We start from the raw sequence: 27,745 nt of genomic DNA, 5'->3' as shown, positions 1-27,745 counted from the left end.
CAGCCGCTGGAACTGGGCACTGTGGACGCAGTCTGACCTTTTTCCCCAGCATCTTATTTCCTGTCTTGAAAACGTGTCCAGCGATAACAAAAGCCTTTGCAGCTTGAATGTCCAGGTGATGTGGAATGCTGGGCGAGAGTCCCAAAGTAATCTCTAAATGTTTATTTGGGTAATCATTAGAATATTTTTTCTTCAGAGGAGAGTTACAGAAAAAGTTGGGACAGATCTGAAATCCTGTACCTTGGCTTCTCGCCCTGGTCATTTTCAGTTCAAAATCCCAACGTGGGGTCATCTCACGCTGTCCGCTGTCCAGAGCACTCCCAGCGAGGCTTCTCTGAGCTTTTACAGACTATGTTAAGAGGCACTGGAGCCCAGTGGAAAAACCGGTTCCACCACCGCCAGCAGGCTGTGTTCCGCTTGCTGCCCCCCTGGGATTAACCTTTTTTTGATATTCAGTTTCCTCACCTATAGAGCTGTGCTGATGCTGCCTATCCGCAGGGCTGAATAGGCTCAGGCGGTGAAACAGGAGTGTGAGCAGTAGGTGGCCGTGGCTCTTCATACCCAAGCGCATTGTCTGTGTGACATCCGGGAATTGTGCAGGCAGTCGGAGCAGCACAGAATAAATTGATTCCCTATTCTTGAGACGTAACAGGAATTTTCCTCACTCCCTTTACTGTCTGTAGCATAAGACCCTGTGAGCAGCAGCCATAGAACATAAAGTCTCTAACATTTGTAGGTGCCTCATCTGAGGTAGTGAAAGCTTGTCAATAATGAGGAAGAAACAGTTATGACATTTATCTCAATTTTCTCTGATAGAGATAGTCTATTAGAAACACTTATATCAGAATTTAGGCTTTTAGTAAGGACTGTCCATGTGTTTTACACAGTTACGGAAGAAACCTACAGTGTGTTCCCCTTTGCTCTTTCGTCTGCTTGCTGCTGTGATCTGAGCATTTTAATTGCTGCTGGTCCGTGGGAGGAGAGCAGAAGGCAGAACATTTGTACCTACGTTCAGCTAATTATTGCCTCTGCCTCCCTCCGCCCCTTGCCTTGTGACGTCATGAAACCCAAGGGTCACATTAAACAGGCAGCACCTGTGCTCTAGAAGCTTCTGTTCTGCAGGACATGCTGGGACACATCTTTATTCAGAATGCAAATAGCTAAGAGGAATCCCTTGGGCAAAATGGATCGCTCATGGTGTAGGAGTTAATCTGTTCTAGAAAATGAAATGTATTTATGCGCTTGTTTTATTGGAATAATTCTTGGTTTCCCCGTCCCCCAGTCCCTTTTTAGTCCGTCAGAGGATCAGGCAGAACATACGTTTGCACGGACGATGTCCCCGTGCACAAGGCGTGCAGAAGCCCCGGTGTCCGTTCATGAAACATTGGGGAAACTGATATACAGACACCTCATCTAGGCATGAAAATGAGATTTAATTTGAAGTCCTCTCAGTATATTGCTTGCCTCATTGGTTTGCAATGCCTCTTTTTTTCAGTCTGTTGTTATTCAGGGCTGTAAAAATAAAATGCTTTGTTTTTAGGGCCTTTTCATCAGCGGTATTGTTGGGGATCGGCTTAATTTACGATGTGTTCTGTCTTTTGGCATGTGCTCTTCTGCATTAGTGGTAAGTTTGAAAGTTTTAAAGAAATGATAATGATGATGATTGTGGTTTTTGTCAGTTATTTTAGAATCCAAGCAATCCCTCCTACTTCTGCATGTAGAAGACAATAATAAAATTAATCTTCAGTTTTTGAATCCCTTGCCTACCTTTTCAGTTAGGGGAGTCTTCTAAAAGTATGATTTGGATCATACCCCTTCCTTAACTCTCAGCCACCAACAAAGTCAGCTCATAAATCGCATGGCGTCCAGTGCTCTCCAGTACCTGGTCCCAGCCCACTTACCCAGTGGCCTCTGCTCTGTGCGTGACCGCGCTGCTCGGTTAGACCACTGTCTGCAGCCCTAACGCGGCTGGCCCCCTTCTGCCTCACTGCTGCTGTTTCTGCTGTGCGTCCTGCCTCACGTGGCCCTCCTTTCAGCTTTCCACAGTCTCACTAGCATCTCCTTCAAGTCACTGGCCATACGACACTTCCTTCACAGTGCCTTACTTTACTGACACCCCTCCTGGAAGTCACCGTTCCCTCTTCTGAACTCCCGTGCCTGTGTTTCTTTGAAGGCATGGATATTGTCTCTTGCTTGGCCTCCTTCTGTCTCTCTCAGTCTCGCTTTCCCCGGGGAGGCCGGAGCACAGTGGTTAAGATCACGGGCTTCCTGAGATAGCACTGCCTGGTTTCAGCCCGTCCTCTGCCCTTTCTGCTTCGGCTTCTGCGTTTGAGGCCCCCACCTAGGGCTGTCGGGAGGGCTAGGTGATTTATTGTGTGCAAGGCGTTCGGAACAGTGCCTGGCGCAGTGCACGGGCAAGATCCAGATCTGAGTCCTCTTTATTTGCTTACAAGGGTCTGGGGAGAAATTTGTGTTGATTGAATGAAGGTGTGACGTTTAGACAGACTCTATTTTATTATTGTTTTTCAGTGTCTGCCATTTTTTTCTTTGACAGTTTAGAGATTGAACCACTTTATTCATGCGCTGCTCACCCACATGTATGTACGTACTATTTGAAAACGTGTTTTAAAACATACTTAAAACGGTTTTTAAAAAAATTGGAATATGTATATAAGTACACCCTTTTTAGTGCCTAGACCTGAATTTTGACGTGAGTATAGGCATATAACTACCATCTTTCCTCCTTCTGACCATTTTTCTGTCCTTGTAATTTTACTCATTTCAGAATGTCATGTAATTGGAATCATACAGTATTACCATGCCACATATTCCCAAAAGAGACTTCAGCCACAAATAAAATGTTCACTCAAGCAAACTGTCTGGAAAAAAGCAGCTACACGAATGCTACTAAATTACTGAGCCTGTCACAAGTGGCTCTGATTGACTTAGCGGCAGCAGTGATAGTGACAGCTGGTGCCTCCCAGTCCCCATGATGCGCCTGGCATGGTTCTGACTTAAGTTGCCCCCATGAACTCGGTCCCTGTAACAGTCCTCCACAGTCACCAGCCTGAGGAAGAGGAAACAGAAATATAGGTGACCTTTGAACAACCCGGCTTTGAACTGCACGGATCACTTCTATGGGGATTTTTTCAGTAGATACTATAAATATATTTTCTCTTACGATTTTCTTAATAACATTTTTTCCCTCTTACTTTATGGTAAGAACACAGCATATAATATATAAACACGTAAAGTATGCGTTAATCAACTGTTTCTATTGTCAGTAAGGCTTCCGGCCAACACTAGGCTGTTAGAAGTTAAGCTTTGGGGGAATGAAAAGTTATACATGGATTTCTGGCTGCTTGGAGTCAGCACCTCTAGCCTGCCTGTTGTTCAAGGGTCAACTGCGGGTATAAAAGGAAGTCAAACAATGAAGACTTGACTTTGTAGAGTTGAAGACATGAGTTGGAGGGACGATCGCTCATGAGTTTTATGCTTTTTGACATCTCTGCCTCTTCGGTTGGGGGCGCTTTGGCGGCGGTCTCACACACGCAGTGCTGCCTGGGGCGGGAGCGTCCCGGGAGTCGGCCCGCGGCTCGTAGGCCTAGACGTTGGCTGTCTCCTTCCTGTAGTCTCTTCACACAGAACACAGGTGCTTGGCGGCTGAGTGTATCCAAGTGTCCACATGGATGTCACATGTCCCTCTTTCTTCCCTTCTTCTCCAAGGTGTTTGTCTTTGGCACTGTCACAGAGTGGCTGCATTTCTACAACAAGTGGCTGTACTGCTGCCTGTGGATTGTGAATGGCCTGCTGCAGTCCACGGGGTGGCCCTGCGTGGTTGCCGTCATGGGCAACTGGTTTGGGAAAGCCGGGTATGCCGCCTCCTTCCTCTTTAATTTATCTTTTTAAGTGATTTTAATGTCGCATTATTCAGACTTGTCAGTTAACACGATCCCTCCCACACCACCCACGTCCTCCCTTCGTTTCAGAAAGTTAGAATAGTTTATGGAGCGATTTCACATCAAAGTGCATTGGGAACGGTGTGGACCTTAGGGACGGTCTAGCCCTGTCGGTCGCTCTCCGTCGGTAGTCACATTTTGAGTGTGGCTCAGGCAGCGTGTCTCAGTTTTTTCTTTAATCTTCCCTTTAGAGAACATAAATACCTCATGTGCCATCCCATCGTGTGTATCCAAGGGGTTTGCCTTTTTTCCCCTTTTTGCAACTTGGTGATCTTCTTTAGCCTCCTTCCATTAAAGGTAAGGAAGCTGAGGCCAAAGCGATCCATGGGGCTTGCCTAACATCACACAGCAAAGGCTCTAATAAAATGCACATGAAGGATGCCAAACTTGGGGGCATTTCCCCCCAAACCTTAAGTGATTATTAGATTGTATTTGAGTTTGTGTGTGCAGCGTGGCCAAGGTGTGAGGATCGGCACCTGCTAAAGTACCTTCTAGGCCGCCGGGGAGAAGAGCCGTACTTCGTTTACAGGATGGAAATAGGCTGAGATACCCAAAGGCTTGGCTTTGTTGTTTATCATTATTTGCGATACTCCAATTGCAGGTATATTATTAATTTGAATTTCTGTCATTTTTCATAGATAAATATTTGTGTGTTGTGAGGTACACGTTTATCTCATCAATGGCTCTATCTTTTTTGTTTGTTTGCACATATACATCGGGGCCAGCATCTGCCCCAGCCGTTGTCCACCCAGGGCAGTGATCAGTGCGTGCTCTGAGGACTCCTCTCGGTCCCCAGTGTCCCTGGTCTCGCAGTGGGGAGCAGTGGTACTCGCTGGCTGAGGGTCTGTGATGGTGTGCAAGTTCACCCGTAACGTGTCTAGTCACAGTCAGCCCCACTTAATGAGAACGCTCCGATTATATTTCAGTGTGCCGGTGATTTCTATTCATTCTAACCCTAGCATCACTGGGTTAACAGAATTCACTTTAAGGGGCACTTGTTCCCTGTCATATACTTTGGTTTTATCTCGGAGTGGGTGGCACTGTCTACTCAGGGGCTCTTTATTAAGATTTTTAAGGTAATTCTTTTCCAATTATGATTTTTGAAAATTATATAAAGGTTACTTGTTTATTGTAGACAAACCAGGTAATGTAAATGAGAAAAAAGAAATAAAGGCTAAACCACCTGAAATCCTATCACTCAAAGATAATTACTTTGACATGTATCATTTTGAGATAATTTTTATCTGAGTTTTTATAAATCAGAAGACACTGGGTATTTGGTAGCAGTGAGAGGACAGGCCGGCCCCTTGTTATTTTTGTGGATCAGTTACGAAGAAAAAAAAATTCAAGAAAACCATCACAGCTTCTTTTTGAAAGGAAGACAGTTTATTTTTAAACAAATAACACTAGTGAGTGAAATTGAGGATGCACTGCTTGAGACAGAGTGACTCTTCCCATGAAACATAACAATGAACCACTAAGTACCAATAAGACTCTGACAACTTAGGCTCACCGCTGTTTTCAGCTGGCTTCTTTTAAAGCTTGCCTCTGGCCAGCGGGCGTTGTTCAGCATCTGGCCTTCTGACTCTTCCCTCCAGAGCCCTCTTGGCAGATCGGACATGTTTTGGAGAATCCGGGGCGTTTTAGTGCTGGGGGAGAAGATAGAAACGACCTTGGTCAGATCAGTTGTTTTCCAGGTGAAAAAAACCGGGGCCCAGGGGAACGCAGGGAGCTGTGCAGACTTTGTCCGGAAGAGCTGTCCCTGTGCATGAGTCAGGTCCCTTTTCCTGCCTGTCAGGGTCAGAGTTTGTGAAAACAAACTGAGGCTTGGTAATGGGAGTCGAACCCTTGGGCAGCACCCACCGCGCCCTTTCCCGTAGCCCTTGCGCTCAGTCCCTGAGGAGCACAGCGTTTTCCAGGAGAGACCCCTGAGCTTTAGCTCTGAGTTGCTGGAAGTTACACAGCTGGCGAGGGCAACGAGACTTCTGAACAGCCTTTATTTTTCATAGTGTTGCCTCCCTGTTCATTTTCTAAGATTCATTCTGGTTCAGTGAGGTTATAAAAATGTTTAAAGAGCTAGATAATCTTTTTCTTTTTTAAAGATTTTATGTATTTATTTTCAGGGGAGGGGGAAAGAGAGGGAGAAAGAGAGGGAGGGAAACATCCATGTGTGAGGGACACATCAGTTGGTTGCCTCTTGCACGGCCCAGCCCGCAGCTGAGCCACACCGGTCAGGGCTAAGGAGCTAGATAATCTTACATAGTGTGTTAATGATATGTATCAAATAGATCAAATAGAAATGTGAACTTTGAACAAATTAGCTTTTCATAAACATTTTTTCTTCCATCAGCCTCACTGCCATTTGCCAGTGTTCAGAGCTAATCATTTCTTCTCCAAGACTGTTGTAAAAGCTAGTTTTCCTTCCACCAGACTCTTCTACCCATCCATTTAAAAAATGGCTTTATTGAGGTATACAGTAAGGCACACATATTTAAAATGTACCATTTGATGAGTTTGGGCATGAATACACCGTTAAAGCCATCATCACAGTTAAGATAGTGGACAGCCCATCACCCCCCAAAGTTTCCTTATGCTCTTTGGCAGTTCCTCCCGCACCCCTCCCAACACACCCCTCCCTCCCACTGCCGTCTCCGGACAACTACTGACTGCTTTCTGTCACTTTAGATTAATTAGAGTTTTCTAACACTTTATGTAAATGGAATCATACAGGATGTACTCTTTCTTATTTGTCCTCTTTCACTCAGCATAATTAGAGATTCACTCATGTTGTATATTGAGAGTCCATTCCTTTTCATAGCTGAACAGTAGTTCATTGTACCACAGTTTGTTGATTTGTCCACCTGTTGATGAACATTTGGATTGTTTTCAGTTTTTGACTATTACAAATAAAGTTACTGTAAACATTTGTATACAGATCCTTATGTGGACATACGCTTTCATTTCCCATGAATAAATACCTTGAAATAGAATGGCTGGATCATATGGTAGATGTGTTTATATCTTTTTGAGAAATTGGCAGTCTCCTCCACATGGTTGTGCCATTTTACATTTCTACCAGCAGAGTGTAAAGGGGTCTAGTTTCTGTATATCTTTGCCAGCACTTGGTATGCTTGGTCTTTTTTGATTTTAGTTACTCTATAGTCATACAGTGATACCTCATTTTTGTTTTAATTTGTATTTATTTAATGTCTAATGATGTTCAGCATCTTTTCATGTGCATATTTGCATCATATTTTTTATATGTGAAGTATATTAAAATCTTTTGCCCCTTTTTCATAATTTGGTTATTTTGAGATGATTGTAGATTTATACTCTTTACCATTTTAATTGCATTGTCTGCTCTCATATTATTGAGTTTTGAGATTTCTTTATGTTCCAGAGACAAGCCTTATAAGTGATATGCACTGTATTCTCCTATCTGTGGCTTGTCTTTTTAAATTCTCTTAGAAGTTTCTTTTAATGAGTCCCAAATAAAACTTTAGTATAAGAAAATCTTAGAATTTGAAGAGACCTGATGTTTTGCCATTTGGATGTACTTAAAAAAAAAATTAAAATAGAATGTTGATTCTCTGTAGTGTGAACTTTTATTGTTTGGGCCATTTTGTATTTGAACCGCAAATCAAATCCCTTTGTATTCTCCTGTCTTCTGTTTCCCACCACTCTCCATCGTAGGCGAGGCGTTGTGTTCGGTCTCTGGAGTGCCTGTGCTTCCGTGGGCAACATCCTGGGGGCGTGCCTGGCCTCTTCAGTTTTGCAGTATGGTTACGAGGTAGGTATTTCTCGATAGCTTTTTCTCGCGTATATAAACGTATACGAGGTCTGTCTAGAAGGTATCCAGCCATGTACTATGAAAAATAAAACATTTATTGAAGAAGATACGAGATACAAGAAATATTGTACATAGGACAATGACATCTCAGTCCCCTTCAAAGAAGGCACCTTGGGACCTCACACAGTTCTCCCAGTTGTCATCAGCTGCCCTGTCGTATTTTCCTGAATCTCATTGACGGCCTGAAATCTCTTCCCTTTCAAAGGTGATTTTTTTAGTTTTGGGAAAAGCCAGAAGTCACAGGGAGCCAAATCTGGGCTGTAGGGGCACTGAGTCACCTGGGTAATTTGATGTTTCGCCAAATAACTCTGCATGAGACGTGATGCATGAGCGGGCGTGTTGTCAGGATGAAGCTGCCAGTCACCCGTTGCCCACAGCTGTGGCCTTCTGAGTCATCTGAATAGTTTCTTCAGAGGAATGTTCAAGCTTAAAGCAAAATTTGATGCAGATTCATTGCTCTACTCGCTCAGTCATTTTGAATGCGATGGCCACACAGTAGACATGCTCACTCAACGTTTACTGCCCCCTCTGACTAGTACAGTGAAGTCATCATTGTTCATACATATGCATTCCAGTCCACTCTCCTTGGCTGCCAGGTTACATCAGTGTTGAGCAGTCTGTTCTTGTATTACCAATGGCTGGACTTTCTACAGACAGACTCTATATATATTGGACTAATACTGTGGCTATTTAAAACCACCTTGAGCTGTGTCTGGGTAGGGCAAGGCTTGTGTGAAAAATTAACAAACTTTTGACAGATTGAAACAAAACATTATTCCTGGAAAACACCCAAGTCTAGAGACAAGCAGTTGGTTTGGTAGTTGCAACTCGTGTTACAGATAAAGACCTAATCTTTCTACATGAGAAAGCACCCACAAATTGATGAGAAAAAGACCAATAACACAGAAAAAAGATGAAGGACCTGAACATGTAGTTGATGAAAAGGGAATAGAAACAGCTTATATGCTGTTTTCGTATGCTCTACACATGAAGAGAAATTCCACTTCACTTACAACTTTATTTCATTAATATTTATTAAGTCCTCTAAGTGCATTAATATTTATTAAGTCCTCTAAGTGCCTCTAGACAGTAGAGAATGGACACTGGCCAAAAGGGACAAAATCTCTGCCCTTTTGGAGCTTAGTTGCTGTCGGAGGACAAATACAAATTAAAACTACACTGTAAAAAAGAAAGAAACTAGACTGAATATTTATGCAATTGGTACGAGAGTTAAGTATGAGAGTAATATGTTTATGAGGACGTGAAGAAATAGCCATTATAGATGACAAAGTAAATAATCCCTCTTGGGGTCCACATGGGACTGTATCAGACTTATAGCTGCAGGAACTAACCATGCATGCATACTTAAGCATGCACAGAGTGACATATCTATAAGGATATTTATTTCAGCATTGTTTGTTATAGCAAAATGTTGATAATGAATGTCAATCAAAAGGGAAGTAGTTAAACTGATATAGCTATTTAGTGCAGTGCTGTGCAGCTGTGAAATAGAAATGCAAAGCTCTCTCGGTTCTGGTGAGGAAATACCTCCATGGTGCATAGACTGGCACCTTGGTACTCGTTGGCTTCAGAACTTGTCAAACCTGGTACTTGTTGCACTTTGACAAGAAAAAATGTTTCAGCGCTTGGAGCTTGCTCACCGCTCATTGGAATGAATTAACGACAAGTACCAAGGTAGCACTGTAGTAAGTGAGGAACGTGAGGGTGCAAAACAGTGCCTATTAAGTCACCATTTGTGTAAAATGAAGGAAGAAATCAAGAGTATACATTTGTACTGGCTTGTATATTTCTAAAACAATCTCCGGAAAGTAAAAATGCACTAACAACGGTGGTTATATGATTGGAAAGTGAGGATTGGAAAGTGAGGGAGAAGGGACGCGGGGAGGGTTTTTATAGCTCATCTACTTTTTGTTGCTTGACTCGTGCAAATGTGTTGCCCCTGTCTACTTAGGGCCCGTGGGAAGCCTTCCCGTGGTCCCAGCCTCCCTTAGTCCAGGCGCTTTAGCTTCACACCTGCTGTACTGATTGATTTGGATGGGAATTTCTGTTCACCCTAGGCGATGCCCCACATTTGACCTCTAAAAACACTACTTTTGTCACTGACTTGTTCAAAAATTTAGACTGCCTATCCACGTCAGGCTCCATTGTCTATTCAGTGAAATTCAGCTAAGCCGGCTGGCTTTTCAGAGTCTTTAATCTCCACTCCGCCTTCCCAAGTCAGGTTTGTATTCCCCGCTACCTCCCAGCAGAAGCGCTCTGCCGCCCACCAGGGGCCTTTGTGGCAGCTGTGCCTGGAAAGGTGGTCAGTCCCTTTGATTGCCAGCTCTGCCTTAAAGCTTTGTGGAGCTGCTTCAGCCTCTTTAGCTATTAATTTCCTCTAAATACCAGTACATGTTTCTTATTAGGAGTGGGCCTCCTTCTTTATTCAGCTATGTGCTGCCTTATATTATTGTTTTGTTACTGTTTGATCCCCCTGACTGGGTAGAACATCTTAGATGGCAGATACTGTCTCTTGTGGAAGGCTGTGTGGTGCAAAGACGGAGATGTTTGGAGCTCATCCTGACTTCAGTCATAATACCACTCCGTGTTTAGGGGACCTCGGTTATCTCCTCCGAGCCTCAGAGAGTCTTTGGGAAAATTAAAGAGAAAGCACAAGTGAAACACAGCTCGGTGCCTGGTGCAGGCCCGGCCCTCGGCGCCCATTTCCCCCCAGTTTCCCGGTCCGGCCGCATGCTCCCCCCGCCCGGGCTCCCACGTGCCTCTGACCAGTGTCCCCGTGTGTAAGGAGCCCCGCCCTCTCTCCTGCAGTATGCCTTTCTGGTGACGGCGGCTGTGCAGTTTGCTGGTGGGGTCATCATCTTCTTTGGACTCCTGGTGTCACCCGAAGAAATTGGTGAGGACAAGCTGTCGCTTCTGTTCAGAACGTCTTGCTATTATCAACGAAGAGAAATCTGAGGCCAGGACAGCCAGTCCCTTTTCCCAGCAGAACTGTGAGCTCCTTTCAGCGGGTGAAGGGAGCAGCCTCGCTGTCCGTGTCCCGTGTCCAACTACACCAGGCGACGCCGCCCGTGTTTGAGGGGAGTGAGGCTCGCCTTGTACAGATCCAGGGAGAACTCATCATCTGCAGATGAGTTTTGAAATTGAGACACTGGTTAGAAATTGGCATGATATGTTTCTAATTTCACTTGAGACAGATTTCCTTCAGAAAATAATTTAGTGTGATACTTATCTCTGGTTAAATCCAGAATTCTTACAAGTGAAACCACAGAAGCAAATAGATGTATAATTCTGTCTTTTGAATATAATTACAGAAGCACATCAGTTTAATAGTATGTAATTAATTCTTTTTATATTTTAGAGGGCCAGTGTGATTTAGTTGAAAACACATTGCTCTGAAGCCTGATAAAGTGGAATTAGAGACCTGGGTTTGTTGCTATGTAATCTTAATTGACCTTAGTTGACCTTGGCCTCTGAACTTCGTTGCTGCTTCTATAAAATGGAAATAAAATTATATGGACCCCCCCCAAGTGGCAACCCATGCACAGCACTGAGCACAGCGCCGGGCACCCAGACGGCACACCCCTGCTGACGGCTGTTCCGTTGTTGTAGGTCTCCCAGGTATCGAGGCAGAAGAAAATTTTGAAGAAGATTCGCACAGGCCATTAATTAGTGGTGCTGAAAATGAAGATGAATATGAGGCTAATTATTCAATCCAAGAAGGCAGTACTGTCACCCAAGTCAAGGCAATAAGCTTCTACCAGGCTTGTTGCCTTCCTGGAGTTATACCGGTAAGGATCGCTCGGGTGTCTTTACCACAGCCAGTGAGATACGGTAGCCTGGCCATTAACTCTGCCTGGGATGAAGCACTTTTGTGTACTTAGCTTCTCTCTGATGCTTAGTTTTAGACATCTGTGTTGAGAGGGATAGTGGATAGTGCCCCGTAGCTTCTTTTTATATTGGCACCACTTGCCGTTTTTCCTGATGCCTAATGCAGAGGTCAGCAAACCTTTCTTGTGAAGAGCCAGATAGTAAATGTTTTCAGCTGTGCGGGGACTCCGTCTCTGCCACCATTACTTAACTCTAGAGCAGAAGGAACCGTGGGCCACGGGGAACAAATGGGCAGGCTGGATTTGGCCTTGAGCCCTAGTTTGCTGAACCTGGCCTCGCCTTTCAGTAAGAAGGCAGAGTTGGTTTTAAATATGTACCGTCTGGCCTGTTGCAGTGTTATAAAATTGTATGTCAACCAGGAGGAGCTTTGAATGGGTTGTTAAATCTGCCGTAGTTGCCCATATTCTTATTCTAGGTAGAAACAATTATTTGCCCATCTATTGAAGGGTCCAGAGCAGGATACTCCGCAGTGTTTCTTGGTCATGCGTTCCAGTGTTTCCACAGCCTTTACAGTCAGGAGAACTTTCTAATGTCTGAACGACATCCCTTCTGCAGCAGTTTTTCTGTCTTGGTGTTTCGGGCGCTCTAGCATGGGAGTGGGAGTTGAGAGGCCTAGGTTATGTGTCCTGCTTACCCACTAACCCTCTGTGAGGCCTGGGGTAAGTCGTGAGCGCATCCTTGTGTCTCACGTCCCCTTCCTGTGGAATAGAAAGCACACCAGTCTTCCCTGGGGCCTAGAATGTTGGGTTATTGCATTGTGAACACGCACCTGTTTTTATTTTATTGCTCAGTGGTGCTTCTGAAGGTGACCCCTGAGCTAGTACCAGCGCCTGCAGGTTGTCACATCTATGAATTAAAGTGTGAGTTCCCACAATTCTTGAAAATGTGATGTGTAATATAAGGGGAATGCAAGTTTCTTTAGGCCTGTTCTTATGATAATGATTAGTGTATTTTAACCAGTTACTAAAATATTGTGCTGGTAATAGATTAATTTCTGCAATAGAACTTAAATTTGCTGTGACAAAATATGGAACCTTTCACTCTTCCTTTGCATTTGCCAAGCTGCTGGTCCCCGCCCTGGGCGGGGATGTAAAGGAAGTCTAGTTAATTTAATTCCTTTGTCTCTGGAGCAGACTGGGCACAACGCAGCCGTGACCGGGACTGGGCCCTCTAGGGGGTGGCTGCCGCCCGGCCAGGTAAGCTGTTTTAGAACAAGTGATGCCTGGGGAATAACTGGCAGCTCCCGGGAGAAGAATGTACTAGCCAGGCGCCCTTTGAAGTCAGTCTCTCTGTTCCTCCCCCTTTCTCCTTTGATGCTCAATGTCAGGATTTCCTGGTAATAATGGGCTGAATATAGGAATCTTAGCACCGCTGCCATCTTAAGGCAGCTACAACTTTATTCATAGAAGTAGAGCCTTGAGGCCCACGACAAGCCTGCGCTGTCCTTTTTGACTCACCAGAGACACTCTGAGCGTCTCTGCTGAACGTGGGAATGTAAGGCTTTTGGAAGCCGTAATGTGAAAGCAGTTGTGATGCTGATGCTTTTTTTAGACCTTCAAACTATTGCTTAGTCATTTTGTTCTCCATCATTCATAATGTGAATTTCGCAGGAAGTAGAAGAACTAAAATAGTTGGCTGCTAGCAGTAGAAGCTGTGATGTTTACTAGATTTATTTGGTTATGGTTAATGCTAGTCAGTGACATGAATACCTTCAGTCTTTGTCTAAATAAAGAAATAGGAGTATGTGCCCTGCCTTATAGGTTCAAAACACTGGTTTGCTTCTACCGGAGAACTGAAAGGAGAAGAAACTGGGGGGAATTAGGAGATGGTCATATATGTTTTCTATTCTAAAGGCCTGCTGTTCATGCCTTTCTAGAACTTAATGGGGTTAAAGAGAAGAGGGAGACTAGGTAAAGTCAGGCCAATGGGAATTTGTAGAAACATTTAATTTTACAATCAGGTACTACTTTGTCCCAGACTCCTCTATTTTGTTTTGCTTTTTAATTTCATTAGAAGTTGTGGTCCTGCTTTGCTGTGCTGTTCCTTATTGATAATTGAACATTTTTCTTCTAGTACTCACTGGCCTATGCCTGCTTGAAGTTAGTGAATTACTCCTTCTTCTTCTGGTTGCCCTTCTACCTGAGTAACAACTTCGGCTGGAAGGAGGCTGAAGCTGACAAGCTGTCCATTTGGTACGATGTTGGAGGGATCATAGGTAATGCCCGTGATGCATCTTTTTCTATAATAGTCACTAGTGATCTTTTACTGGGTTATGAAATCTGACATCATTTAAAGTTTTATTACTTACTCCACAGCCATTTTTCTTAAACTATCCTACCAGTAAGCAAACTCTTAAAAAAAAAAGTCCATAGAAAAGAAGACTGAGACCACCTCTGTGACCTTTTAATGTCTTAGCTCTTGGCTGTACACATTAGCTTAGTGTATAGATTGTCAGATCATAGAGGTAGGAGTAATAGCAGAAATTGATTTTTGTGAATATTTTGTAGCTGGTTTGTACACAGTAGATTTTAGTAGCGACTTTTTTTTTTACAGCCGGAAGTATAAACAGGGAAGTAGGAAACCTTTACTAAGACAGACGTACAGAGTGCATTCTAGTGGCTATGGCTTAAATGGTGATGGCAAAACCTTAGTGTCTTTCCTGCGACACTCACATTTAGAACTATGGTAAAGCTGAACTGCCCTGAGCCCCAGAGCGCACCCAGTGTATCCTTAGCTGATATGCTCTTGTTGTATTGAAACTTGTTCGTTCTTATTCTATTTAAAAATTTTTTTAAAGATTTTATTTTTAGAGAGGAGGGAGGGAGGGAGGAAGAAGGGGAGAGAAACATCGATGTGTGAGAGAAACATTGGTTGCCTCTTGCATGTGTCCCATCTGGGGACCAAACTTGCAGCCCAGGTACATGCCCTGACTGGGAATTGAACTGGCGACCTTTTGCTTTGCGGGATGATGCTCAACCTACTGAGCCACGCCAGTCAGGGCTGCCCTTACTCTTAGATCCAGAGCCAGCAGCGAGGTTGCCGCCTTTAGACCTGCCCGTACTTCTGTGTCCTCCTGTCTAATGAAGATGCGCCAGGTGTGCCTTGTCCCCTAGAACTTAACGTGGGACTGTATCTAAATGTGACTGTGTAGCTTGAAGGATTCATATCACCTCTTTTTAAATATCAGGTTAGTTATTAGTAAATCATAACTGCTGTGTTTAATTTTAGTGAAGATGAGAGGGGACCCCCCAAAAAACAGGATTTATTTATAAAAAATTGTGTATTCATTCTTATATGTTTAAACTTCAGGCATCTTCAAAATACTCTCCATTTGATGCAATACAGCAATTGAGTCATTTTTTTCCACTGCTCAGAACCATTTTTGAACTTGGCGATTTTGATGCCTTTAGCGTTTCTGCATTTTTTTTGTTTCTCCTCTTTCACATCATCAAAACATTTCTGTTTAAGGACTTCTTTCATCCAGGGCGGGGAAAAAAAAGTCGCTGGGGCAAGATCAAGTGAATGAGGGCGGGGGGCTCAGGGGTCACGCTGGTATTGGTCAGAAGCTGCTGAACACTCAGCGTGGAGTGGGCAGGTGTGCTCATCAACCACCTGTCACGAAAGGGGCAAACACGTTGAAAGAGTTCAAAAAAAAATTCACTGAACGCAGCCTCTCACAACAACGCCAGCTGGTCCACTGATACAAATGTTTTCCTAGAACACTAAGCTAGTGGGGGAAGCCTGTGTTACAAAGGGGCCCACCCTCCAGAAGATAATCCCGGGTGTTTTGGGTGCCCCCTTGTATTTATTGGCTGCTACTGATAGTCTGTGAGGCGTGGTCCTTGATCATCTTTTAAATAAAAAGCAGAAGAATCTGGAAAAGCCTTCACAGCTGGTTTGAAGAGGGAAAACAACAGGGAACAATGGGTAGTTTTGGTGATTTTTCTCCTTATTTTGTCTGCTTTGTCTGCTTTGTGGCGTCTTGTCCCAATCAGCCATTGTGACAATTAACAGTCAGGTAATCTTTCAGAAAGGAAGTTAGGGAGGAAGCTTTGAAGGAGGGTCGGCCATCTTTCTGGATAGACCAGTCTTAGGACCCTGATAGCAGGTGGAGGGCATCTGATGAGCAAGTGTCAGGTGGCCGAGCTAAATTATAAATGATTGTGATTGTGGTGCACTCTTTGTGCTTAAAGGTGGAACTCTGCAAGGCTTCATCTCTGATGTCTTACAGAAGAGAGCGCCGGTCCTCGCTCTGAGTCTGCTTCTGGCCATTGTGTCGCTCGTTGGATATAGCCGTGAGTATGCCCTTGCTATAAAATTATTTTCCTGATCTCTTAGGACTGAGGCATCTCCCTTGAGTCAGTGATAACCGTGGGGAGACCTTGAGACCTGCTACAAAGGCATGACACCCATGGGACCTTCGTATTGTCCTGTAAATACCTGGTGAAAGTATCACCACACAGTTTTATTTGTGCTGAGGAGGAAGCTGGCATCTCTTCTGCTTTGTGGGTTTGTTTAAAAGCTGGCTTGGGAGTGTATATGCTTTGTTTGAGGGTAGGCTCCAGAGGGACAGCATTAGAGCCAATAAAACAATAAAAGGGAAAAGGTTTCAAAAGAGGAAAGATGGTAATTAGTAGTAGGTTTGGTATATGTCCCTTAAGATGCCGCCGAGATGGGAGGAGGGTTTTTCTGTAGCTTTTAGAAGTCTCATTAGTTTCAGCACCAACAAGAGGCAGGCGTTGCAAATCAAGTTGGAGGAGGCCGCAAAAGAGCTGTATCCCTTTGTTGTGTCTGGGTGTGATGTGCGGGGTCACAGAGACCAGGTGTAGGCGGCCTGTCCAGGGGAGGCACACATCGTGCGCTCTTCCACTCAGCCTGCTGTTTCTGTCTTTCCTCCCAGGTTCTCCAAACGATAAGTCCATTAATGCACTTCTGATGGCCGTCACAGGTATGGCGTCGGGCTCCTCCTCCCTGTCCTCTCTCCTCCATAGGTAACACTAAAACCTTAGTTACAGAGAGTTCAGGTGGTAAAGTTCTCTGCTGGTCATTAGGTGACCCCCTTCGCCCTTTGGTTACAGAATCCGTCCCTTTGACAGAGGTGCGCCAGCAGTTCTGATCGCTCTCATAGCACCTCTGGAGGCGGCTTAGGAAGCGGCCGCACTGGAAACCAGTTGGCTTGCTGTTCAAAAGTCCGGCATAGCTAGTTTTGCCTCCTGTGTTGGAATTGGTCAGTAGTTCTTCACTCTAGACCCAGGTGAAACAGGTGAATGCAGTTAGGGACCATGTGATAGAAACCAGTAAAAATGGAAATTCTGCCAGGCAGTAACATCTTCAAACTAGTTACCATCCACTTATTATTAAACTTTAGATCATGCTCCGCATAGTGAGAGCCACCCTGCAGCCTGAGGCTCAGGGAACCGAGTCCTGCCCTGTTGGCAGATTCCGGGGCGACGCCTGCGCAGTGCTCAACCAGCCTCCCTGAGGGCGGAGGCAGGCAGAGCTGCTGCACCGGCTGCGCGGCTGCTGCTCTGCGCTCTCTCCCTTTCTCATTATATTTGGTTGAATTTGGGAGTAACGTGCTCTGTGATGTGCCTCTACCGTGACACAGTTTGTTACGCGAGTGCAATCAGTTACTAACAAATGTACACTTCGCTGGCTTAGAAAGGCTGGGTATTGACTATATGCTTTCTGTCTTTGGTTTCCATCAAATATACTAGCATGTCATGTAATTCAAGAAGGGATTTCAGAAAAGTGGATGGTAACTAGTTTGAAGATGTTACTGCCTGGCAGAATTTCCATTTTTACTGGTTATTTTCCTTTTTTTTCCTGTTTCTCTCCAATGTATTTTTTTAATTTTTATTATTTATGCTATTATAGTCGTCCCAATTGTTTTCTCTCCACCATAGTGATTAAAATTGTGGGGTGAGAGTTTGCCTTGTTCAGGAGATTCCTAATGGAGTTATGAATACTGTTTTAATAAGAACCTGTTCTGTTTATGACTTCAGGATTTTTTATTGGTGGACCTTCTAATATGATTAGCTCTGCTATTTCTGCTGACCTGGGTCGCCAAGAGCTGATCCAAGGGAGCAGTGAGGCGTTGGCGACTGTCACAGGAATTGTTGATGGAACTGGGAGCATTGGAGCTGCTGTGGGCCAGGTGAGTGAGCAGGGAAGGGGTTGATTTGAGTGTTAAGTAGTTCTTCAGCCTGTGGAAGAATTACACCTGCTCGCTGAGCCACAGTAGGTGGCACTCTTGTGCTGTAGTGAGCTGTACCGAGAGTCTGGAGGTTTAGCCTCCCCTGAGGTCCGGTTGTACTGAGAGCCCGGGGGTTCAGCCTCCCCTGAGGTCCGGCTGTAGTGGGAGCCCGGGGGTTCAGCCTCCCCTGAGGTCCGGCTGTAGTGGGAGCCCGGGGGTTCAGCCTCCCCTGAGGTGCAGCTGTAGTGGGAGCCTGGGTGTTTAGTCTGTGAGGTCTGACTGTAGTGGGAGCCTGGGTGTTCAGTCCCTAAAGTCCAGCTGTAGTGGGAGCCTGGGGGTTTAGCTTCCCTTGAGTCTGGCTATAGGGGGAGCCTGGGGATTCAGTCTCTGTGAGGTCCAGTGGATGTGACCTCATATGGAGGGTACCTCTACATCTTTAGTTCCTTTTTCCACTTTTACCTTCAGATTTCTATCTGGAAATAAGCCCACAGCTCACACCTCATCAGATAGATCTTTCAGCCCAGCCTGCCACCCCCTGCTTCTCAGCCAAGGAGGCCATGAGACACATGCTTCTCATTATCCCCGACCTGACGTGCAGACCCTCCGAACACATGTGCACACGCTCTTCACGTGGGTGCTCAGCAGAAGCAGCCAGGGCCTGCGGCTGCCCAGAGTCCCTTTCCCGTCCCCCTCCAGCTGTGTCTCCCAGGGCAGTTTTGCATGTCTCCTGTCAGGAGCATCTGGGGTGTCGCCAGAGGCACAGAACTGTAAGCCCACCGCACTTGCCTGGGGATCTGTGTTTCAGCAGGCCTACTGGTGACTCCTCTGTGCTCTCGAGTCTGAGATTTTCTGGGCCAAGGTTGGCCTGTTGCAGGTAGTGAGAACTCTGCAGATTGATATATATATAGATATATATATCTATATATATCTATATATCTATATATCTATGTATGTATGTATAAATTTTATATTTAATAAAATATAAAATTTTTAACTTAATTTTATTTCTATATAATATATATTATATAAACATATAAATTATATATATATATTATATATATATATTAGCTTAAATGCAGCTTTATCTCAGAAGGGTATCTCTTGTCTGGAAGAGCCATGAGTCATGCCTCTCCAGGGGTACATATACCACGGCAGGTCGCTGAGTGCTAATTTTGCAGAAGTAAGGATTTGAGAATCATCCCCATGGATAACGTAGTTGAAATTACAGAAGCGATGAGATGTTAAATGGAGGAGACTATAGGCAAAACCACAGGGGTGCCCAGTGGACCTAGAAACAGGAATCCAGAATTTGAGGGGTATTAGTAAGACCATAGACGTAGAGAGAGCTGGGGAAGAATGGAAGGCCTGGATTTGTAGTTTCGATATTTAGGTCGCTGCTATTTTGCTTGCTTAGCGGGGATAGATCACTGGTGTCTGCTTGTTAATGAGAGGGCAAGTATTAAGGAAAGGAAACCATCTTAATACTTACCACTGTCCGGCCATGTTGTGTGTGTATTTGTCGATGTCTGTCGCACTACAGCGTAAGCTTCACGAGGGTGGCCTCTGGTTTGCCTTGTGCTCTCCTTAGCCCCGGTGCCGAGTGTGGAGCCAGGCGCAGAGTGGGCATTCAGGTGTTTGTTGAATGGTTGCAGAACGAATGAGTGACATGATTGATATGCTTAGCACATTTGATTATGAGACTAAAGGAAAAAAAAAACATAGCAAAGGTAGAAGAAATTGCTTACTTGAACATGCTCTGGAGTAGGAACAAAAAATGCTTTGGCTGCCCATTAGATGCCATTATGTAAGTGGTGAGGAGTGACTGTATTTGGCATCCTTTTCTGAAAGTACTGTAGTTTGTTATTCTTCCTCACTGACGTTTCTTCATTAATCACATGGGTGGGTTACAGCGAACATTTCAGGGAGTGTGCCTTTATTTAGAACGCCTCGCCTCCCAGTCTTCAGATTCCTGACTGTGGACTGACTCACGGTTCGGGCGGCAGGATCAGGAGCACATCATCGTTAGCTTTACTCCTTCTCCTTTTGTGTCGATTTCTGAAAGATTTCCTGTTGCCTGGGGTATGAGACCTTAAGCTCCATGATTTATTATTAAAAACTCCATGAGCCTTCTCCCTAGCTACTGCCCTAACTTACCTGGAATAACTTTGTTCTCCCTGCCTTTCCTTGACTTCCTGAGAAAAAAAAGTTTCCCCTCCTGACATCTATAGCAGTTGGCACATACCCCTGGTAGAACACTGGTCACGGCGTCTCACGTGTACTGGTGTGGGTCCACTGTACCGGACCCCGCTTTCTTGGAGAACAGGTGCTCTGATTCCCCAACGTCATGGTCCAAGCATTTAGTATGTTTTTGACAAATAGCAGGGGCTCAATTAGATTAAATTGCAGCATTTATCTAAGGAAAATGAAAACAAGTGTCCACATAAACACTTGTACACAAATGTTTATAACTGGATTATTTGTTAACAGCTGAAAAGTAGCAACAATTCAGATGTTCATCAACTGATGACTGGGTAAATAAAATGTGGTGTATTCATATAAAGGAGTGTTATTCAGCAATTACAGGGAAGGCAAGGCCTGACAGATGCTACAACATGGATGAATCTGAAAAATACCATGCTAAGTGAAAGGAGCCAGTTGTGAAGGACCACATATTGTATATGATTTTATTCTAATGAAATACACAGAATAGGCAAATTCATTAGTGGTTGCCTAGGGTTGGATAGGCCTGGGGAGTGACTACTAACAGGTATAAGGTTTCTTTTGGGGGTGATGAAAAATGGCCTGAACTTAGACTACAGTGATAGTTGCGCAAATGCCATGAGTTTTAATGGGTGAACTTCCTGATATGTAAGTCATGTGTCAATGAAGTTACTTAAAAGAAAGATGAAGTGTAGCAGTCAGCATTTGGATGGCCACTGTGTTTCCTTTAATGGGTGACTAGACCTCTGCTTTTTTGCTTCCTGTGATGTGATCTAGTCTAAATCACTAAGTTGTTCTGCTTTAATTGCTTCTCTTTATAACGCTTTTGAGCAATGTGCTCAAAGAACATGGGTTAGTTAAATGCTTACATCTGTAGTCAATTCATTTTTGGGGGGGGGCCCTCACCCAAGAATATGTTGTTATTGATCTTAGAGAAATAGGAAAGTGGGGCAGGGGGAGAGAGAGAAACAGCAGCCAGTGGCCGCCCATGTAGCCCCACCGGGGGATCAGACCTGCAGCCTAGGCATCCGCCCTGACCGGGGATTGAGCACACAGACTTTCAGTGCATAGAGTGATGCTCCAGCCACCTGAGCCACCCAGCCAGGACTCTGGTCAACTGATTTTTGAAAAGGGTGCTAAGACCATTGAATGGGTAAGAATGGTTTCGTCTCTAGATGGTGCTGGAAAAAATGGATACACACATGCAAAGGAATTAAATTGGGTCCTTACCTTATACCATACATGGAAATTAACTCATCATGGATAGAATACCTAACTTTAAGAGCTAAAACTGTAAAATATTTAGAAGAAAACTTGGGGACAAATTGTCATGACAGATAGGTACAAAGTGTCTGATAAGCACATGAGAAGATGGTTAGCATTCTTAGTCATCAGGGAAATTCAAGTCAAAACACCCAATGAGATACCACCTTATACCTGTTAGGATGGCTATAATTAAAAAATAAGCAGGTATTGATGAGAACGTGGAGAAACTGGAGTTCTCATACATTGCTGGTGAGACTGTAGACTGGTGTAGCTGTTGTAGAAAACACGGCGGTGGTTTCTCAAAAAGTTAAATGTTAAAATCACCCTGTGACCCAGCAGTCCCATTCCTAGCTGTGTGTCCCCAGTGCATTAAAAGAAGGGGTTCAGGTGTTTGCATGCCAGTGTTCACTGTGGCACTATTCATAATAGTCAACAGGCGGAGACAACTCAAGTGTTGATCAGTAGACGAGTGAATAAGCAATGGTGGTATATCTGTACAAAAGAATATTATTCAGCTGTGAAAAGGAATGAAGTTCTGATACATAGAACAACATGGTTGAACCTTAAAAACATTATGGTAAGTGAAACAAGCCAGACACCGAGGACAAATACTGTGTGATTCCACTTCACCTGAAATATCTAAAATAGGCAAATTCAGAGACAGAAAGCACATTAGAGGTTACGAGGGGATGGGGAGAAGGGGCGGAGGGGAGTTATTGCCTAAGGGGTACGGAGGTTCTGTTTGGGTGAGGACAAATTTTGTTAACAGATGGTGGTGATGGTTGTGCAACATTGTGAATGTAATTGATACCTCTGAGTTGTACCTCTGAAAAATGCTTAAAATGGCATATTTTGTTATGTATTTTTCCTTAAAGAAAGGGTTACATGCTATTTTTAATTAATTGAAAGCAAAGTAAAAGAATATGTTGTAGGATGTTAAAGTCATACAGTAATCTTGTGAGCAAACAGTGTCACTGTAAAATCAGTGGTATACTTAAAAGACAAGCTGTTTTTGAAAGCGTCAATTATAATACCTTTGATGGGAAGAAAGAATGATTAAATGGAAGTGACTTGAAGATGTATATCTCCCTCTCTTAATAGTGAAGTGGGTAGAAAGCAACCGTTGGAACTCCGGCTTTTGTATTTGAACAAAGTGGAGGCCACTGATACATTTACATAGGAACACATGTGAGAGGGCTTTGTAAACTGCAAAACATCATACGAATCCTTATTATTTTTTTACAAGAGCCGTGTTTAATCTGCTTTTAGCTACTTCATTTTATTAATTATGAAGGATTATATTATAATTTATTTTTCTCCCTTACAGTATTTAGTGTCTTTGATCCAGGACAACCTGGGATGGATGTGGGTTTTCTACTTTTTCATTCTCATGGTAAGTGCGTGCTCCCCTTTTCTTTGAATTAGTACGTTTTCTTATTAATTTAGTTGAAAGCATTTACATCAGTCACTTCTTAAACCAAAATTGCTGATTGCTTTTAAAGATCCTTTTGTGAGAAGTAACGTTTTATTAATATGAAAGACATTCTTTTTTTAAGAGGGGATAGGGCCCTTCGTTTGCCCTTGACCTGAGTCTAATGAGTATTGTCATTTATAACACCAGAAAAAAAAAGACAAGAGACTTATTTAAAGTATCACCAACATTAATCAGTGTGCTCTTCCAGGGCGCGCTCTGTCTGCTATATATAGTTCGGAAATTCTGAAGGAAGGCGCAGTGCGCGCCGAGCCACACGGGGTTAAAAAAGCAGCACGGCTAGGACGAGCCCTATGGCCAGCAGGCTCTGAGACAACCTCGGGTCTCTTGAGGAACGTGTTGTGCCTTAGAGGTTGTTGGCTGGAGTTTTGTGCTTTCTGAGAAACAGCCAATACAGAATAAGTCCTCATGCTTTTGAAATGTTGCTTTCTGAATAAGCGTGTGACGTAGTCTGTCCGTTCTGGGTGAGATGGTGCTCGGGACAGGTGTGCTTGAGAGAGCCGAGTGACAGCTTCGTCCACCAGGGATGCACCCAGTGTGCTGTCCCTAAATCTGGGGCGTCGTAACTGGCGGCAGCCTCAGCCGCCCCAAGCCCGGACACTGCTGTCGTGTCCGAGGAGTCACGGGGCGGTTGGCACCGGGAGTTGCCTGATGCTGCCTTCAGGCTGGTGTCCTCTGCTGTGACAGAGGCTGTCTGCCTCCGCCTAACTGCCTTGCAGCCCCCGGGGGCTGGGTCAGGAGGCCGTCCACTTCTGCATCCCTGCTGAGGAGAGGGTAGTGTCTCCTGGCGAACTTGCTGTTATGATCATACTAGAAATTGTAATGGAAAGAAACTGGATCTGTTTGAAGAAACACCGTTTTTAATCTGAGCCCCAGGATCAATTTTCTGTTCCGCCTGTTGTAAATTATTTAATTTGCGTAACCGTTCTTTTTTTGGAGACCGTAACATAATAGCATTTTGTAATATAAACTGTAATTTTCAAAATTATTTTCTAATTCGTTGACGATTAGAGTTATCTTTGTATGAAGTCAGGATGAATGTAATTGTCCGAAGTCATTATTATGTTCAAAGCATGATGCTCCAACAGACTTAATTAAATTGTTACTGCACATTTAATGCCTTTTTTTTCTCTTCACAGACAAGTTGTACCATTCTGTTTATTTCGCCATTGATAGTGAGGGAAATATGCTCTCTTGTGCAAAGACGACAGGCTCGCATACTGAGCGAGTGACAGTGCCCACAAAAGAGCAAGAACAATAGGAGACACATCAGGACTGTTCTTTCTTTTAATTCATCCGATTTGGGGGTTGTCTTAAAGAGCTCCAGCCTAACCTCAGATGTAGCCAGGCCTCCTTCAGCGGTGTTGGCCCGCCACGCACTGACCTGAGGGAGGGCCGGGTGCTTTGCTACACTACAGGAGTCATTGCCGATGGACTTCATTGTCCTTTCGTGAATGTACAGATGGCCTATGAATCTGCCAGCGTCTTTGTTGGGATGTTGAGGTTTATCCTTTGAACCTTAAAGGCTGTATTGGACTTGGACCCTTGTTCTCCAGCCTGGGCAGCTGAGTGACCATGAGGCAGCCGTGCATAGTTTATATCAAGGTCAGGCTCCATAAATAGGAGGGCTCCTTGGATTTTGCTTCGGAAATGAGTTTGGAAATGAGGCTCATGTCTGAAGCACCAAACCTGGATGAAGTGCTCCAGCTGGATCGGACATCACAGCATGAGCCTGCCCTGGGTCAGGAACGCCTCTGTTAACCATGGTGGCGGGAATCACACTGCGTGCAGAAGCAGAAAGATCGCCAGATTGTTGTCAACTTCTTTTCCATCTTCATTCAAAATTATAACTCCAGGAAGACTTTAGTCACCCTTTCAAGGACCATAAAGTGTGTCACCTGTGCACATTCCAACGTGTAAGCCATGGCCGATGCACTCAACCCCAGATTCGCTGTCCGGGATCTGCTGGGAAGCTAATCTGCTCAGCCTGTTTCCAGAGGCTTGATCTCGGTCTCAGCCGGGTTCCTTCAGTGACCTCACCAGAAGACTAAAATTAGAGAAACAGGAAAGACCTTTTGTCCTAATAAGCGTTAGGCCAGGGACACCAAATCACACTAAGGAATCACTTAGGCCTGAGGGGTATTTAGGTACCTGTTCTTTAGAAATTTGTAGAGTATACGCGTTCAAGGCTCTGAATTCTATACTATGAGGTGGGACCCCCAGAAAACCCGGAATGTATTATAAGGAATTGTGTGTTTATTCTTACTTGTTTAAACTTCAGCCACCTTAGAGTGCTCTCTGCATTTGATGCAGTACGCCTGTCGAGATGTTTTTCCCACTGCTCAGTTTTTGAACTTGTTGATTTTGATGCCTTTTAGTGCTCCTGCCGTTTTTGTTTCACTTTTACATCGGCAAAATGTTTTCCTTTGAGGACTTTTTTCATCTGGGAAAACAAAAAGAAGTGGCTCGGGGCGAGATCAGGTGAACAGGGAGGGTGGGGCATGGGGGTCAGGCTGGCTCTGGTCCAAAGCTTCTTGAACACTCAGCACAGGGTGGGCAGGTGCGCTTGTAAACCGTCCATCATGAAATGGGCAAACCGTTGAATGAACTCAAAAAAAAAAAATCTCTGAAGCCAAACAGAGCCTCTCGCCACAGCGCCAGCTGGTGCACTGATCGAGGTGGGCTCCTAGAACACTCACCCAGCTGGGGAAGCCTGGACCGCGTGGGGCCTGCCCTCCAGAAGATCATTCCGGGGTTTTTTGGGTCATCCCGCCTCGTAATCGTCCATATTGTAAGGTCATTCTGTATAAATATTTAAAATTATGTAAGCAAACCATAATTTGGGGTAAGTGTGCAATTTTGAGGGCTGCCTAATTTGCATTGGGTTAGGGAATATTTTTCAACGTCCTGCTTTATACTCTGAAATGTGGCGTGTTTGTCAACCTGTTCATATTATTTAATCAAGCAGATTTCCAGTCAGTTCATTGCTCATTACTGACAAAAGGAAAATATGAAACACAGGAGGGGAAAATAAACTGACTTTTTAAAGTAAGTATCTGTCTGTCTGGTTGTTTAAGTATATACTCTGAGCCCCTTGTTTTAGAATGTGACTCAGGGCTTATGATTGATTTCCTTCAATTGAGTGTTCCCTCGTGACCATTCACTGGCTCTACTGTGTCGCGTGTCAGGCGTGAACATGCAGCTTCCCCCCTTGCAGGTGCGGGACTGGCTCCTCTTCTAGTCTGTTCTCTGAACACCTTCCCTCCTTTGTGTGAGATGGTGCTGCATTCAGGTGAGTGGCCTGGTTGTAACTTCAGAATTGTCTGTGGGTGAACGCTGTTTTGATTATTTACCCTCTTCTGACATTTGGCTGAGTTTCCTCTCCTTTTACATGGTCAGTATGGTCACGTTTTTTAAATTTTTTAAAAAAATTTATTTAATTTTAGAGATAGGGAAAGGGAAGGAGAAAGAGAGGGAAACATCGATGTGTGGTTGCCTCTCACACACACCTGCTGGGGTGCAACCCAGGCACGTGCCCTGACTGAGACTTGAACCGGCGCCCCTTTGCTTCGCAGTCTGGTGCTCAATCCACTGAGCCAAACCAGCCAGGGCTAGAACGTTTTCATTGGAATAATTTATTCTAACAAAAGTACACAGGACGGGAAACCAGTGCTGGAATCCAGAGTAGAGGGCGTGTCACACCAGCAGGTCTGCACCGTGAGCGGCTTGGAGCATCCGAGAGATGCAGGGTTGAGACCCGTGGCCGTGCTGGTCTCAGGACAGTGCGGTCCCTCGGGCTTTTTCTCTACGTTTTGAGGGTGCCCCAAAAACGAGAGTGGGAAAGGCGCTCACTGAATCCACGCCGGCGGTTGGGAAATGGGAGAGAAATGTTGAGACATGGAGGACGCGGCTGGGTGGGCGAGGCGGCGAGGCGGTGAGGCGGACAGTCCAGAGGCGCGGCCGGCGCTGCGCGTGGTTTCGTTTCCCCATAGCCCGGGGCAGCCCCCGCCAATAGGGCTCACCGAGTGCAGTCCTGCGCCGTCCTGCCTGGTTACACAGGTGACAGTGTATTTAAATGGCTTTCCCAGCTTGGAGAGTTGGCTTCAAGTTTGTTCTACTGCGTTTGTGGTCCACTGACTCCTTTGCTGCGCTGATAGGCGTTGCTGCCGCCGGCACTTTTGTAGCCTCTCCCACTGTGGCTTGTTTCATCAGTGAAAGCAGTGTCTTCCACAGCCCCAAGTCCTTGTGGTCACATCTCTGTACCCCAACACCAGCTATTGTTTTCTTACCCAGTTTAAACTTAGATGTACCTGATGTGAAATTACCAACAAAACAACCACTCAGCACTGAATGACATACTAGGTTACAGTATGGATACGTTTCCTTATCGTTCTTCTGACAACCTTCGTGGGAATTCATGCCAAAGAACTCCAAGAGTTGACTTCACTTTCTCACTATTTCCCTTGAAGGAAAGGCCATCGTGAGGCTAACTTGGAAGTGGAAATGCACCCTTCTCTGACAGCTCTGTCTCCGATGCTCCCCAGGTTGAACTAAAATGCTCTGGCCTGCCTTGTTACACATCTTCCTTCCTCCTTCCATATAGTTTCGAAGGAAGAAAGGCCCCTCCCCCTGTCCTGCTTATTCTGTTCCTTCCTGCTTCCTGGAGGACAAGTCCTGCGGTCAACATTGATGCAAAGAAATGGCTGAGGACCCTCTTATGTGCATCGCGATGTTCAGGGAGATGGAGGATGCAAGACGCTGTCATTCGCTCCTTCCCTGTCTCTTTAGAACCTCCAGAAGTCCTCCCTGCCTCCCATAGAAGGAGCTGATAAAGCTGCCTCTCATCTTTACTA

The 27,745-nt window shown here is 44.7% G+C and overlaps 1 protein-coding gene across 4 annotated transcripts in view; it reads left to right on the top strand.

Moving 5' to 3' along the window:
• SLC37A3 (solute carrier family 37 member 3) overlaps positions 1 to 25,379 on the top strand; it is a 42,158-nt gene extending 16,779 nt beyond the window's left edge. For all 4 annotated transcript variants that reach the window (XM_054564552.1, XM_054564549.1, XM_054564551.1 and 1 more), the window contains 11 exons: positions 1,541 to 1,624; positions 3,727 to 3,872; positions 7,653 to 7,749; positions 10,639 to 10,723; positions 11,440 to 11,618; positions 13,792 to 13,933; positions 15,912 to 16,013; positions 16,619 to 16,666; positions 17,724 to 17,875; positions 22,728 to 22,793; positions 24,032 to 25,379. In XM_054564552.1, coding sequence (XP_054420527.1) covers positions 1,541 to 1,624; positions 3,727 to 3,872; positions 7,653 to 7,749; positions 10,639 to 10,723; positions 11,440 to 11,618; positions 13,792 to 13,933; positions 15,912 to 16,013; positions 16,619 to 16,666; positions 17,724 to 17,875; positions 22,728 to 22,793; positions 24,032 to 24,124 — 1,194 coding nt within the window. In that variant the 3' untranslated portion in view covers positions 24,125 to 25,379. The remainder of the gene's footprint in view (positions 1 to 1,540; positions 1,625 to 3,726; positions 3,873 to 7,652; positions 7,750 to 10,638; positions 10,724 to 11,439; positions 11,619 to 13,791; positions 13,934 to 15,911; positions 16,014 to 16,618; positions 16,667 to 17,723; positions 17,876 to 22,727; positions 22,794 to 24,031) is intronic.
• Positions 25,380 to 27,745: the final 2,366 nt, after the last annotated feature.

Source organism: Pteronotus mesoamericanus, unplaced genomic scaffold (genome assembly GCF_021234165.1).
Source record: "Pteronotus mesoamericanus isolate MK-2021 breed Mesoamerican mustached bat unplaced genomic scaffold, CSHL_Meso_final scaffold_85, whole genome shotgun sequence".
NCBI classification, from domain to species: domain Eukaryota; kingdom Metazoa; phylum Chordata; class Mammalia; order Chiroptera; family Mormoopidae; genus Pteronotus; species Pteronotus mesoamericanus.
The sequence above is the reverse complement of the archived record's forward strand: the minus strand, read 5'-3'. Positions and strand labels throughout refer to the sequence as shown.